We start from the raw sequence: 16,018 nt of genomic DNA, 5'->3' as shown, positions 1-16,018 counted from the left end.
GCAAGTAGAAGAGAGAGGATTTGAAACTATTTTCTGACTCTAAATTCAAGGCTCTCGCCATTATTCCACGCAATCTCTTACACCAAGACACAAATAACCTACCTTAAAGCAACAGGTTTCAAAGTCTGAAGCTAAAGGAATATAGCTTTTGGAGGTATCTTTTTTAACAGTAAGCCTTCTGGTGATTCTGAACTCACATCCTGTAGAATGCTACATAATCCATCCATACAAAGTGTGTCTCAGTTCCATGAGTTAAAAATGACCACCTTCATAACCTGAAGAAGGCCTCCCTCTTCAGGATACAAGGGTTTTATGTAAGAATGTTCAGCTCCAATCCAGAAGATGAAAGATAAGGCAGCAGGCTTTCTTAGCTGGGGAATTGGAAATGCCAGAATTTCACAATTCCCATAGATAACACTCAGAAACTTAACAGAAACATTTTGACATTGCGACTATGAGATACTTCTATGACAGACCAGTTGCCAAAATGTATGCTTTCTAACAATCCTATAAAATGTTTTTTCCTTTTTGCTAGGATCCAGGAAGAATATTATTTTTTGTTCTAATTATCTCTTTCAGGACTAGAACTTAAAAGGTATTAGAGGTCAAACATGTTGTCTTCCCAAGGGAAAGAAATTAAACATGGATGCCTATCATGAATCAAGAAAAGGAGAGGAAGTTTAACAAGGCAGTGATGCAAAAAGTGTCCCAGAGCAGCCACCATAAAAACAACAGTCAATGGCTATTCAGTGCCCCCCCAAACCAAAGCACAACGATAGTAAGGCAAAAGCAGAACCTAATAACCTAAAGGTCTCAAGTACCTTTTAGTAGACAAAAAGAAGACATAAGGGTTTCGGAATTCAAAATAAGCAAAAGATTACTCCAAGATGAAAACAAGTATACCCCTTGCAAAAGCATACTCAACTGAGAGATAAAGGCTGGGTTGTATGCTTTACAGAAAACAAACTGGGTAACAAGGCAGCTTGAAAACAAAGTGATGATGTTTACACAATGGAGGTTTCTCTGTGTAAGCCTGCATGCTAAGAAATCCCCATTTCATAAACACTTCAACTTTAGGAGCATAAGTCCTTTCAAAGGAGTAAAAGGAAATTGTTGCCCTTACATATCTGGATGTTTCTTCTTGGTTCTGGTCATTCATGTCAGTGGGAACAATCCGTGTGGCCAGTGGTCCCTGGGCAAAAGGTTTCGGCAACTGGCCCCTGAACTCTGATGGAATGAACTGGAGTTGCCAGCTGCCAGAAACACAAATAGGAAAAAAAATAAGGAAAATACAAGGCAAATACATTGCAAAATTCACTTTAAGTAAGCAAAAAGAATCAAGTAAAAATATTGCACTTGGGGAAAATAATCATTCCTGCCATGTTCAGCAATGATCAGACCACATATGTATCATGCCCAATTCTGGGTACCACAGTTTGGGAGAAGGATTACCTGGAGCATATCCAAACAAGGTGGGCTGGTGGTGAAGGCTGGTGAAAGCATGTGAAATCAGGCTATCTAAGGACTAGTGAAGGAAATGGGGACATGAGTAAGTTTAACCATACACAAACAATCACAGTATAGGCAAACAGAGCAAGAACTCAGTTCAAGGAAGTAGATTCAACTTCATAAGTTCCACTGGTACTTGTTTGTTGTTTGGTTGGACTGGAATTTCATTGGTATAATGAATTCTCAGTAAGAAAACTCTCTCTACCAACGTATATGTGCAAAAGATTAAAGTGGATTATAGTACTGTATATTTTTTAAAAAAAGATTACTGTGAGGAAATATACAAACTGAAAGAAAAATGTGGCAGAGAATATCTGGGTAAGGATCAATGGAAAAAGAAAGAGAAGACACTGTAGTGGGAGTATAAAAAAAGACACTCAACCAGGAGGAAGAAATGGATAATGAATTTGAGAAAAATTCCATGGATCTGTCAGGGGTCCACAATATAATAGCGAAGAGACAGCCGTGATGGAGGACTTCAATGCACTTGATATCTGCTGGAGTTCTTTCTCAGCTAATAGCTGAGCAGCTGACAAACTCTGCAATTACCTTGATAATCATTTCATTATTCAAAAGACGGTAGCAGTAACTAGGGGAAAAGCTATTCCAGATCTTGCTATGATCAATAAAGAGAATTGGTTGCTGAAATAAAAAGGAAGAAAGAAACAACCTTGCAAATTTCAGGTTTGTTGTAGATAACAAAAGGAAGCTGGGGGGGGGGCAGGGAGGGATGGGGGGGAGGTGAATAGGACCTGTGATTTCATTGGTATAACGAACAAGTCCATCTACCAGCAGAGAGCAGGCCCAGCTAGGCTTACAGCCTCAGCGAGTTGCCTGGGCCACTTTTCCAGAGTCACACAGCCAGGATAGGTCAGAGGGGGGACTTGAACCAAATGTCTCCCTGAGTCCAAGTCTGGTGCTCTATCCACTACACTATGCTGCCTCTCCAACTTTTAAAAAGGTACGTAAAGAAGATGCAAGCAAGAACAGAAGACTAAGGATAAACACAGAGGAGGGGCACAGCCCTGTAGGACTCATGTCAAGAATGCTAAATCTCAAAACAAGCTGAGGCTGGCAGTGGATGGGAAGGACCAAAAAAGGGTATGTAGGAGGCAAGGGAAAGATCAAAGAATGGATAGGATGGCTGCTTGGAGTGCCAAGAAGATGATAATGGATCATGATGAGAAGGCAGAACAATCTTCAGTTTGGAAACAGAATAAAAATGGCTAATAGGTCACTGAAGTCCAATATTCTTTCCACTTTCCATCAGCAGTTCTGCTTGGTTTATCCTCCTTGGAGCATGATGCCCTTGCACTGGGTACCCTCTGGTGCCCTCTCCTTTCCAGATTCCTCTTGTATACTGTCTTCCCCCATTAGATTGCATCTTCTTGAAGGCAGGAACTGTCTTTCTTTTTCTCATTTGTATCCCCAGTGTTTAGCAAAGTGCCTGGCACATAGTAGGCACTTCATTTTGAACTGAATTAACTAAGGAGCTAGTAAGAGAATACCCAGCTCTCTGCCATCACTTCATCAGGCCCCTATGAGGCCCAAAGATGGGAAAGAGCCTGTAGATGTCCCTGCTGAACTGCTGGGATAGGACTGAGGGGGATGCCGCTGCACTTGAGGCAAAAAGGGCTCTCTGCTACTCAAAGCAGTGAAGTATGCTCCACGCTAGAATAGTTAATAGTAGACACAGGAAAGCACCAGGACACTCTCTACTATGCTGGTCATCAATGGAGGAGGTGGGTGAGGAGGCCAGGCCTGAGGCTTAAAAAGGATGTGTTGCCAGCAGAGCCTGCATGGGTGGAGGAGGGCGAGTGAGTGGTGCATCCCCAACAAGGCTGTGTGGAAGTAGAGGTGTGAGTGTGGGCGATAGGGCTGCGCTCAGATCCAGATTTCCAGGCAAAACTTGAGGGCCCTTTAGAGGCTCCAACTCACCTTTCCAGCCTTATTACACATTACTTTCTTTCACACACTCTACGGTCCGATCAAACTGGCCTTCTTACTAGTCCTCACACATGTCACTCAATTTCTTGCTTTCATGCCCTCAAATTGGCTTTTCCTCATACCTGGACTGCATTCTTTCTTCACCTGCACTTCTCTGAACTTCTGGCGTCTCCTTCTACATGAAGCCTTTCCTGATTCTCCCAGCTGCTAGTGCCAACCTCTGTCACTTTGTATCCATTTTGTAGGTATATGACACATTGTTTCCATTGTTAGAATCTAAATACCTTGAGGGCAGGGCCTAGTTCATATTTGTTTTTGAATTCCTAGTGGCCTTCAAAGTACCCAGCACATAGCAGATACTTGTTGACTGATTCTGATTATTTAACTATCATGTGGAAAAGGGATTAGATTCATGTTTCAAAGGATAAAAGTATAGAAGCAATGTGTGAAAGCTGAAGACAGGCAGATGTCAACCTGATTTAAGAAAACATTTCCTAACAATTAGTACAGCCTAAAAGTAGAATAGGCTGCTTCAAGAGATTACAGGTCATAGTGGGATCACAGATTGCAGAGCTCGAAAAGACCTGAGAGGCCATTAAGTCCAATCCCTTCATTTTAAAGATGAGAACACTGAGGCACAGAGAGAATAAGTGGTCTACTCAGGGTCACTGCTAGTAAGCTCCTGAGGCAGAAGCTGAACCTCGGTCTTCATGGCTCCAAGTCCAAAGCCATGTTCACCACTGCACACTGACTCTACAGAATGAGTCCTCCATCACTAGAGGTCTTCAAGTGGAAGCTGGACATAGAGAAGGGATTATTTAGATAAGAGTTGGACTAGTGACCACTGAGGTCTCTGGCAACCATGACTGGTGATTTTGTTTAGCTGAGAGAAGAGTTGTCTTCAAATGTTTGAAATACTGTCATGTAGAAAAGGCATTAGACTTGTTTTGTTCAGTTCTATAGGGCAGAATCTTATGAATGGATGAAAGCTAATAGGAAGGAAGATTTTGACTCAATACAGTGAAAAACTGCTAACAATTAGAGCTGTTGAAAAAAATGGAATGAGTTGCTCTAGGAGGTAATAATTTCCATTTCCCTGTAATGGAGGATGGATGACCCTTTGTCCAAGGTACTGCAGAAAGGATTCATGCATCAGGTAGGGTCTGGACAAGGTGAACTCTGAAATCCCTTATAACTCTAGGATTTTTATTCTAAAAATCCAAATAGCTAGTGTCATTGCAAAAAGAGAGATCACAAATCAACTCAGAGATACTAAGTTTAAGATCCCAAGATCATTCTTTTAACATATTCCACTGCATCTCTTGAATATAATTTGCAAATTAATCATCATAGTCTCAATTCCACATGCCTAAGATCCAACAATGAAAAAATGTAATCTTAAGTTCTGAATACCCACATTAGCAGCAGGAGTTCCTAAAACTACACTCATTTCTTATCATGGACTAGGATAAAGAACACATGTCAGTAATAAAGCAAATTCACTACGTGCCTAGAGGAGTAAAATTCTTAAGCATTTACTATGTACCAGTCACTATGCTATGCACTGGAGATGCAAAGAAAGGCAATAAAACTAAAACTAAAAAACCAAAAAAACAAACCTAAAAAAAAGTCCCTTCCTTCCTCAAGGAGCTCCCATTCTAAAGGAGGAGAAAACATGTAAACAGCCTCTACTCCATCAAGGATATGTCCAGTGCTTTGTTTCTAAATGCTCCTCAAAAGAACCTTTAATTAATAAAGTGCTTTAAAATATGAAAGCAAAAAGTTTTGCCAAAAATATTTTAACTCAATGAGTAACAGTAATAGCATTTTAATAAAGTATTTCCCTCACAATAACTCATTGAGGTAAGTGCACAAGTATTCAAGTTCTATTATTTCTATTTTTTATTTTTAACAGATGAAGCTCAGAAGTTAGTAAACTGTCCATGGTCACAGAGCAAGTTAAGTGTCATAGCTGGGACTTGAACTCAGGTTTCTGGATTCTTTAAGTTCTGAGGTCTTTCTACTATACCACACTGTTTATTGAGTATAATCAAAAATAGGATTATCAGCTGGTAAAACTGCTGGAAATAGCACTCAAAAGAAGAGTTATATGACTCAGACTTTCCTCATTCGCATTTCTTTTTCTGCCCTAATATGACTCGGTAGCATTAGCAGTGTTAGCAAAAGGCATAAGCACTTTTTATCACATGTAATACAGACAGAAGAAGGGTGGTCTATTAACAAGATCCAAGTCACAATTTCCAAAAGTACACAAATGACTTCACGTCAGCTAATGAGGTAAAACTGCTTTTACAGCTATCTCCTAGGCCCTTTGTAGGAGGACTGAGTATGTTCTAAGTATAAAAATAAAAATGAATCCATATTAAGAGCTAATTTTCAAGAAGGTTCTATGCAGGGTCTAATCTGTTTTCCCAAGGCCCTAGCTTTGGACTTCTGACCAAAAGGCTGATGAACAGAGCCAGACCACCTAGCTCCTATAGACCTAAATAAATTCAGCAGAATCTTGAAATTTGCACCAGACTGAATAATAGTTAATGTGGGGAGCTGAAGGTCAGTTCAAGAACCTGGGGACTCAGGATGAGACTAAGCAGGGCTGATCACTCCACCCAAAACAAAAGCAGGGGCTGGAGCCTGGACCTATCACAAAGGCCCAATTCAAGAATTCAACCTAGAAAGATGAGTAAATCAAACAACATACTGACCAGTATAAAAAATGTATGCAGAACTAGAGATTTCTAAAAGTCCAGCCAAAAAGAAGAAAATAATTCCCTAATAAACACAAACAGAGACTCGTAAGGAAAAATGAATTTTCCATGAAAACTACATAAATGTCTAAAAGAAATGAAGAGATAAAAAATGAAATGAAAGTTCTGGAAGAAAGAAATGGAAGGAGAATAAGGATTTTAGAAAATGGTAAACCTTACTTAAGTAACAAACTGCCCGAAAACAAGAATGGTCCAAACAGAAAGCAATGACTCAGTGAGAAAGCAAGAAATATTAGATCAAAAGTTTGAAAAAATGGAAAATATTAAAAATTTGACATGATAAACAACAGACCAAGAAAACAGGTCAAGGAATAATAATTTAAGAATCACTGACTTCTTTGAAAACTATAGTAAAAGACAAGGCCTGGACACTATACTTCAAGAAATGAGATGAAAACCGTCCTGATCTACTAGAGCCAAATATCAAAGTAAAAATAAAAATAATCTACCAATCACCTCCTAAAATACACCCCAAAAGGAAAAATCCCCAGAACATCATAGCCAAAATCCAGAACTCCCACATCAGAGAAAAAACACTGCAAGCAACTAGGAACTTTGAAAAACCACAAAAACAAAAACCAAGGAAAGTAAATTTATTTGAGCAATTCGAAGGAGACATATAATGCTAACATTTAATAGCGAGGAAAGAAATGTGTCCCTTGAGAACCTTAATGTCTTTGAGGGTTAAGTTTGAGGCAGCTAAGTAAGAAAAACAGAGGCCCTGGGGATGGACTGGTTCTGCTCTGAGGGTAAAAGGAATAACACTACTGTAAGAAGGAAGGAAGAAGTGGAATGTGCTATTTCTCATAAATGGGGTGTATGAGAATATACAAACATGGAGGCTATGGTAGGGGAAGTGAGTATCAGATGAACCTCATTCTTATTTGAAGCAGACAAAGGAGAGCAAGATACAGAGGGAGATAACAAGGCTAGAATCTAAGGGCATGCCCATCAATTGGGAAATGCCTAAACAAAGTGTGGTATATGAATGTAATGGAATATTATTGCACAATAAGAAATGATGAAATAAATTATTTCAGGGAATTCTGGGAGTACAAAATGATACAAAGGGGGCAGAACTAGGAGAACAATTTATACAAGGACAACAACACTGCAAAGAAAAACAACTTTACAAGGCTTCAGCATTCTGATCAATGCAATGACCAACCATGTCTCCAGGGAAGCTACTATGATGAAATATATCGGAAACCTCCTGACACAGAGAATGGACACAAGGTGCAGAAAAAGACATAAATTTTTAACATGACTACTATGTAGATTGATTTTGTTTGCCTTTGCTTATATGTTATAAGTCTTTTTTCTTTTGTCTTCATTTTTAGTTGGGGGCAGGGGGAGGTAGCAATAATGATGCTGCTCCTCCCCCCCAAAAAGTTAACTGGAACATTATTTTAATGCATCAAAGAGAACGAATGAAGCAAAAGCAATACTGTTTTAAAAGTAAAGTGTGGGAATTATATATACTATTTTAAAAAAGAAAACAACATAAAATGATGATGTATAGCTTCAGAGAATATCTTCTTTTTGTGTTCTGCTGTATGGAAATGTTCTCTTTTTTGTTTTGTTTTTAAGTTCAGAATAAGAGAAAGCATTTAAATTTTTTAAAGTAGACCCTAACCCCATGTGATACAAGACAAAGCGGGGCACATAACTAGACCAAGCAGAAGTACTTGGCTCCAGAAAAGCCCAGTGGATCGCTGATGACAATACGATAACTCGTTTCTTGCTGGGAGGCCTGCATGAATCTACAGAAAGGCTCAACAGTTGGTTCTAGACTTTGGCTAAAGTTGCAAAAAGAAAAAAAAAACTAAGCTAAGGAGACAGACTAACAGGGTTGTCATTTCCACTCTCCAATTTAAGAAGTGGGTTGTAGGGAAAGGAGGTTGCGACTTACTTCTCAGGGAGAAGAAAGCTGCTGGGATATCGGTACCACTCTTTGCCCACACAGACGTTCACTGGCCTCCCTTCTGGGACTGTGTGGATAGCGGGATCAGTAGCAATTCTGTGGAATTCAGGATACAAATCAAGGGGTCCATGATATCCTAAAATAATTATCAGAAAAGGGGAGATACTACACAACAAGATTCAAAATTTAACTGTATTTTAAATTCGTACTGAAATTCCCCAAGCAAAGAAGAGTTTGAAGGTTCATAGTAGGCAGACCTGCTCAGTCAATACCTCTTCAATGGGTCAGATGTTAACCTAGCATGTTCCAATTAAGTTCATTTTGCTAAAAATCCTTTGTTCTCTTGCCTCTCTCTACCCCCTTTCACCTTTTTTAGTTTAGTTGTTCTTATCCCATTTTAATATCTTATATTAAGACTGGGATTCCTAGAAAGAATGTCAGCATAAGAACTCAGTCTCGTATTAGCATCTTCCATTTTGGAACTTTCTTAATTTAATCCCATCCTCTTAAAAAAAAAGTAGATGTGTATAGATAAATGATTTATAGCTAATCACACTAAAAAGAATTCACAATCCTCTCTCCTATTAACATTAAGCCAAATTGCTCCCAAAGAGCAAAAAACCTGGACATTAAAGTAACAGCTATCAGAGCTCCTCCCCCAGGGAAGAAGCTTCCTCTTAGAATAAGCAGCAAACATATCAAGTTACCATTCATCAGCTAAAGTTTCAGATGAAATATCTCATGGACCCAATTTAAGTTGTTCTCCAGAACACTCACCTCTGAACAGTGCCACAGATCGAGACAGGGATAGCAGCCCAAAGAGAAAGACAGTCCCTAAAGCCAACCAATTGGAAGAAACGGTGTAATGTTCCAGGCGGTAGCGTTGAAACACAAAGTGATAACATTTCTAGAGAAAAAATATATTTTAGAAAAGTTTAATATATTTTATTTTCCCTTAGTTACATGTAAAGATAATTTTTAACATTCATTTTTTAAAATTTTGAGTTCCAAATTTTTTCTCTCCCTCCTCCCTGAGACAGTAAGCAATTTGATATAGGTTATACATGTTCAAGCATGCAAAACATATTATCATATCAGTCATGTTGTGAAAGAAGACATAGACCCAAAGAAAAAAAAAACAAAAAAAAATACAGAAAGTGAAAAATAGTATACTTCAATCTATACTAAGATTTCATCAATTCTTTCTCTGGAGGTAGGTAGCATTTTTCATCATGAGTCGTTTGGAATTGTCTTGAATCACAGTATTGCTGAGAACAGCTAAATCATTCACAGTTGATCTTAATACAATATTGCTGTTATTATGTACAACATTCTCCTGGTTCTGCTCATGTTACTTTGCATCAGTTCATGTAAGTCTTCTCAAGTTTTTCTGAAATCTGCTTGCTCATCATTTCTTATAGCACAGTAATATTCCATTACAATCATATACTATGACTTGTTCAGTCATTCCCCAATTGATAGGCATCCCCTCAATTTCAAATTTTTTGACATTACAAAAAGAGCTGCTATAAATATTTTTGTACAAATAGGACCTTCCTCCCCACCCCCAACCTTTTAAAACATCTCTTTGGGATACAGACCTAGTAGTGGTATTGCTGGATCAAAGAGTATGCACGGTTTTATAGCCCTCTGGGCACAGTTCCAAATTGCTCTCCAGAATGGTTGGATCAGTTCCTAACTCCACCAATGGTGCATTAGTGTCCCAATTTTCCCATACCTCTTCCAACATTTATTATTTTCCTTTTCTGTCATATTACCCAATCTGATAGGTATGAGGTGGTGTCTCAGAGTTATTTTAATTTGCATTTCTCTAATCAATAGTGATTTGGAGCATTTTTTCATAGGACTATAGAAAACTTTGATTTCTTCATCTGAAACTGCCTGTTCATATCCTTTGACAACTTATCAACTGGGGAATGACTTGCATTATAAGAATTTGAAAAAGTTCTCTATATAGTTGAGAAATGAGGCCTTTATTGGAGATACTTGCTATAAAAATTGTTTTCCAGCTTTCTACTTTCCTTTCAATATTGGTTGCACTGGTTTTGTTTGTGCAAAACCTTTTTAATGTAATATAATCAAAATTGTACATTTTACATCTCATAATGCTCTCTATCTCTTGTTTGGTCTTAACGTCTTCCCTTCTCCATAGATCTGACAGGTAAATTATTCCTTGCTCTCCTTATTTGCTTATGTCTAAATCATGTACCCATGTTGACCATATCTTAGTATACTGTCAGTCTATAACTAGTTTCTGCCATATTGTTTTCCAATTTTCCCAGCAGTTTTTGTTAGTTAGTTAGTTCTTGTCCCAAAAGCTGGAGTCTTTGGGTTTATCAAACACTAGATTACTATGGTCAAATTTACCACTGAGCTTTGTGTACCTAATCTATTCCACTGATTCATCACTCAATTTCTTAGCCAGTACCAGATAGTTTTGATGAGTTTAAGATCTACTTGGGTATATCTTATGGGTAGGCCATCTTCCTTCGCATTTGTTTTCATTAACTCCCTTAATTTTCTTGACCTTCTGTTCTTCCAGATGAACTTTGCTATTATTTTTTCTAGCTCTATAAAATAATTTTTCAGTACTTTGAATGGTATGTCACTGAATAAATAAATTAAAGTAGAATTGTCATTTTTATTGAAAAAAGATATTGATGAAGGAATGTTATGTGTCTATAATATGTGTGTCATTAAAAACACACCTATCACCTAAGTGGGGAATTATAAAAAGGGGTCTGATAGATTATTAGATCCAAGACATATGGAAATACCCTATCTTCTAAGAAATGAAACAACATTTCCAAAACTATCTATACACTAGTACCAAAATATGATGATATCTGTGATATCTCAGTAGTCTGGCAGGGACAAAGAATTTCTCTAGGCCCATGAAAAATCTCTTTTAAAAATATTTGAATTAATAAACATATTCATTGTGTTTTTCCTCCATACTGCAGAGAGTCGAATTGGTACTAAACTACTGGTACTAAACTGGACTGTTCTTCAACTTGAGACTAACCTTCTGCTTTGAAGTTTTCCAGCTTCACTATCTTTGGCCTAAAATTCATGCAGACAAGATGGGAAAGGATGGAATAGGATGGAATAGGATGGAATGAGATGGGAAGGGAAGGAAACAGAAAGTAAGGGGAGGAAAGAAAGGAAGAAATCATTTGACAGGACATCAAGGAAGTGCTTTTAATTATCTCCCAAGACTACCTGCAAACTATAAAAATGGTATTAAGACACATAGGTCACCTATTCGTATACAAGATGTGTGGATTCTTGTTAACTGTTCATGAGTACTGTTACTTCAGGATCTCCCTATTTTGATTCAGGTATACTATATATAATATATATATATATATATTATATATATATATATATAATATATAATATATACTTATAATGAATCTTTTGTTTCATTTATGCTTTTAAAAAAAGGAAATGAGGAGGAGGGAGGAGAGAATAAAGAAAGAAAGAGGCAGAGAGAGACAGAGAAAAGAAGGGAGAATATGTTCAAAATGGTGATATCATAACGCTAAAAATGCCTAAGGAAAATAAATTTTATTTTAAATTTAAATCTCAATTTGAAGCAGGAGTAAAGAACAATCAGAAGCCTGAAAATGTCATAAAATAGTGGGCACAGCTCAATTTTGTTTTAAATGCACAAAAGTGGAAGAGAGTTTAGGGAACTATCCCTAAATATGTTTTAATCCATATCACCCAATGGTCTTCAATAGCTAGTTATTTAATACAATCACAAAATATAGGCAAAAATTCTACTCTAATCCAAATGTTTTAAGGAAAGATGTTCAATTAGCTCTGCTATCCCATTATCATTTAATCAGGATCTAATTCTCTTACAGTGACTTAGAAAATGTCTCTGAAGTAAACTGAGTCTATGTTTTGAAATAAAAGGATAGTTATTTATTTGTGTATACACACACACACTTATCTACATAGTAAATTATACTATATGGATGAAATTATCTTAGCACTAGAGATTCTGAATCTGTTGTTAAATTTCCATGATAAAAGTATGAAGAAATTCAAAATGAAACTCTTTAGGATATCTATTTCCCTGAAACTCACCTGAAGTGCAGAAAGAGCCACAGCACCACAAAGGCATATAAGAGGGTATATGGGGAACAGAAATCTCTCCTCTTTGTGAGGCTGAGCAAAGAAGATGATGATCCAAATATACATTGGAGACAAGGTAAGCCAATAGGGACGGCCTAAATTCTGAACTGTAAGAAACAGAAAAGAAACAATTTCATATTTCACTAGAGTAGAAAAATGCAACCTATGTAGCCTTCATGTCCCCCAACTTTGGATTTGAGATAGTGTGGCCCTGTCCTTGGCCACCCAGGATTCACTCACAAAATGGTCCAAGACATTCATACTCCTCTTTATTACCATGCAAGAAAATGTCAGCTAATAAGCATTCTGTTGCTTTCTAAAGAGACTGGATGCATATCATCAGACCCAAATGGTTTGTAGGTTATTAGTAAAATGAATTCTACCTTAGATAGAGAAAGAAAAGCCTCTTCTACTACGGAGTCCTGACACTACATCTAGAGACCCCTAAGACTGTCTGCCACAACCTAAAATTTCTTTAAGTTTTAATCCTATGAAATAGAATATTTATATATTATATTCTAGGTAACATTCTTCCTCCTTTGGCAATCAGCTTTCTTTATTATACCCAAGTAACAGTAAAGAAAAGTCACGAACCACGGGTTAAAAATAGAAGGAAATGATGGAGGAACCAGCATTCTCAAACCCATTAACTGCATTTTTTTTCCAACAGTCACTGACAAGTAGCTTGCTGCAAAACAAGAACAAAAACAACCCTGATAAAGCTTCCTCTCCTTCTCTCCTACAATACCTTTCAATTCTAAATCCCTAACTGGAACCAAAATTTTAAAAAGAAAGAATGTGCAAGTACTAAAGGGATTTAATGATCACTGAGGCTCAAACCCCTGCTGGAAAGTTCCTGTGGTTAGGTACATGAGCATTGAGTGATAAGCTTGCAACCCCACAGTGAGAGCATCTCCTCCTGTGCTTGTATTAGTCATAATGAGCAGTGCAGCAGGAATTTCATGTAAAAGCTATAAACACAGTGCCCTCTGCTGCCCACTAGATTCATGTATCATAAGCTATACAGTTATTTATCTCACAGAATCCAGCTTGTGATCAAGGGTCATACCTGAGTAATACCTAATTTACAGGTTTGGGGATATACATACATTTACCAAAGACTTTAAGCACCTCCATTTGAGGACAGGGTATGGACTGTCTTTTGCTTTTCTTTATATGTTACCTTGTCCCAGAGTCTGGCACATAGTAAGAGATTAATAAATGCTTGTTGATTGACTATTCAGGAATAAAAATTCTTAAGCTACACCACCAGTTATTTTAAACTTTGTCCACAATTATTATAACATATTAGACTACATTTTACATTAATACTTTGCCAAGGTTTAACTATTAAATTGTAATTTTCTCAATTGTCATAGTATGTCCCAGTATAAATGAACCTAACCTCAGCAGGCAAAAATTCTTTTGTGCCATAATAATCATTTCTGAAATACAATTTTATGTTTTACATATTTTAAAATGTAAATTTGCCCCTTAGGGTTGATTTCATGTTCTTCTATCACAAGCAAAAGTACTCTGTAAACTGACATTTTTAGTCTGCTCAATTCTTTATAAGCAATTTACAATACAAAAAGTAGCCCAATGGAAATATAAACCAATTGAGAAAAAATCACTCATAACCCTTCCAAATCAGGAAAACAAATCTAGAGTTAATTCTCTTCCCAACTTAAGAGTTCTGCTTAAATCCGACCCTCCTGCAAAGAAAGTCAGAAGCACTTGATTAGTTGATAACCTGAGTTAGGACAGTAGTGTAAAAACAGATGTTGAGAAACAGAAATAAATGACTAGGTAAACTAGGTAGTCCAGAGGAATGCATCAGACTTTAAGAGCAGCTCCTCCTAATTCAGCCTTCCAAGTATGGGGAAAACTGAACAAATATTTTTTTAAAAATTCAGCTGAGGCTATTTTCACCAACATTTTTGCCTCCATTATGGCTCATTAGATGTACTCCACCCTTTGAACAACATAATCTTCACAGGACAAAGGATTCTAAAGACTGTGTTCCCTTGAGATCTTGCAGATGCCTTTTCCTGTCTAGCTGGTTAGCAAGCTGGGTAGGCTTCCTTAACTGTGAAGATGTAAGACTCTTCCTGTACAGAGTCACTGAGGGCTGTAGCAATTAATGGGTTACCCCGGCATTGTGGGTTTCTGTAGATTTTTACTGATGTGGTTTTCATTTGCAATAAACTAAGAAAACCTTCAGATAGGTCCTAAATGTCTCATGCAGCCTTGCAAATGCAGGCTGCAAAAACAGACCAGCCTGCCATTCCCCTAAGAACACAGTGAATAAAAGAAGGGAACTCTATTTTTCCTCCACGGTAAACACTGTCACCTTGAACAGTTATTTATAAGGCTGGCTAATGTTTTCTAAGGCACAAGTCTTCCTGCCACCAGGCAGACTGGAATCTTTCATAACTCTACCACTTACCATGAAATCTCTGCAACAGGGTCTCCATGAGGGAAGTCAGAGGTAAGACCAGAAGAGCCAATACAAAGGCCACATTGAAATTCAGAAACCCGTTAATTAAATAGAAATACCAGGGTTCTGTGCCTGAAGGGAAGAGAAACAAGGGACTGTTAGGGTGAGCCCGACATCATGCTCTATATTCATTAAATGTTGGTCATCTGCTAACTCAAATGACTGGCAATTTACAAGATACAAGAGAAATAAAAACAGAACATGAAAAAATGAATGGAAACAGAGCTCGTATACATATAAATGACACCCAAACTTCAAATGACAAAGGGTAGCCATCATGATCAATTGATGAAGAATCCAAAGTTTAAAACAGCCAGCTATACTCACTACCATTGACCCTTACGCTATGAAAACCCTAGGGGTTTTTCAGCACAACCAAGTAACTCAGAGTTGGGAAGCACAGGTACACATTAAAAAAAACCCCATAACAATCAGGCCATCATGAATTTGCTCACCTCTAAATATTCTGCAATCAGTCAACAAGCATTTATTAAGTACTTATTACATGCTAGGCAGTGGGGATAGAAAGATAAAAAAAAAATGAAATAATCCTGCTCTCAGGGGGCTCACATTCTATGAGGGGAGACCAACAAGTACATGCAATTAGTATATTCAAGAACAAACAAAATAAATACAAAGCGGTTAGATACAAGATAGTGAAGGAAGGAACTAGGAGTTGCAGAGATCAGGAAAGGCTTCCTGGAGACGGTAGCTCTTGGGCAGCATCTTGAAAGAAATGAGGGATTCCTTTAAAAGGAAAATAAAGAAGGAGGAGGTGGGGGGAGTGTCCTCGGGGCATAGCAGACAGTCAATCTTCCCCGGGAGTTGGGAGATGAGGAAAGCATTAGAAACCTCAGCTGAGCTACACGGGTCACAAAATACTCTGCTTTCATCTCCTGGCCCTGGTTTCATCCTGTCGTGCTTAAGGCCAACCCTCAGGTGCCTCACTCTTGTTTTTCCTACAGTGTAGAAGGCAAAGGTATTATGGGGCCATTCATCTGGATAAACCAAAACAGTTCTTCCTGCTTAGGATCATCTTCAGTGTTAAGTTTCATTCAACTACCTTGAAGATCAAGAATGAAGCAAAATGATGGAAAACATAAATCTCACTCTCATTAGTTCTGACTCCTCAACTTGAGATGCTTAAGCCAAAAATGATTAAGAGTGGCAGCTCCCTCTGCACAT

The 16,018-nt window shown here is 37.7% G+C and overlaps 1 protein-coding gene across 1 annotated transcript in view; it reads right to left on the bottom strand.

The window, feature by feature from the left end:
* The window catches only part of ALG9 (ALG9 alpha-1,2-mannosyltransferase), a 128,861-nt gene that overhangs the window by 57,502 nt on the left and 55,341 nt on the right, over positions 1-16,018 (bottom strand). Inside the window, exons 9-13 of the mRNA XM_036747968.1 lie at positions 14,783-14,905; positions 12,286-12,440; positions 8,944-9,073; positions 8,155-8,302; positions 1,124-1,253 (exon numbers count right to left, since the gene is read on the bottom strand). Coding sequence (XP_036603863.1) covers positions 1,124-1,253; positions 8,155-8,302; positions 8,944-9,073; positions 12,286-12,440; positions 14,783-14,905 — 686 coding nt within the window. The remainder of the gene's footprint in view (positions 1-1,123; positions 1,254-8,154; positions 8,303-8,943; positions 9,074-12,285; positions 12,441-14,782; positions 14,906-16,018) is intronic.

This window comes from Trichosurus vulpecula, chromosome 2 (assembly GCF_011100635.1).
Source record: "Trichosurus vulpecula isolate mTriVul1 chromosome 2, mTriVul1.pri, whole genome shotgun sequence".
In the NCBI taxonomy this organism is placed as follows: Eukaryota; Metazoa; Chordata; class Mammalia; order Diprotodontia; family Phalangeridae; genus Trichosurus; species Trichosurus vulpecula.
This window is presented reverse-complemented; position numbering and strand designations above follow the sequence as displayed.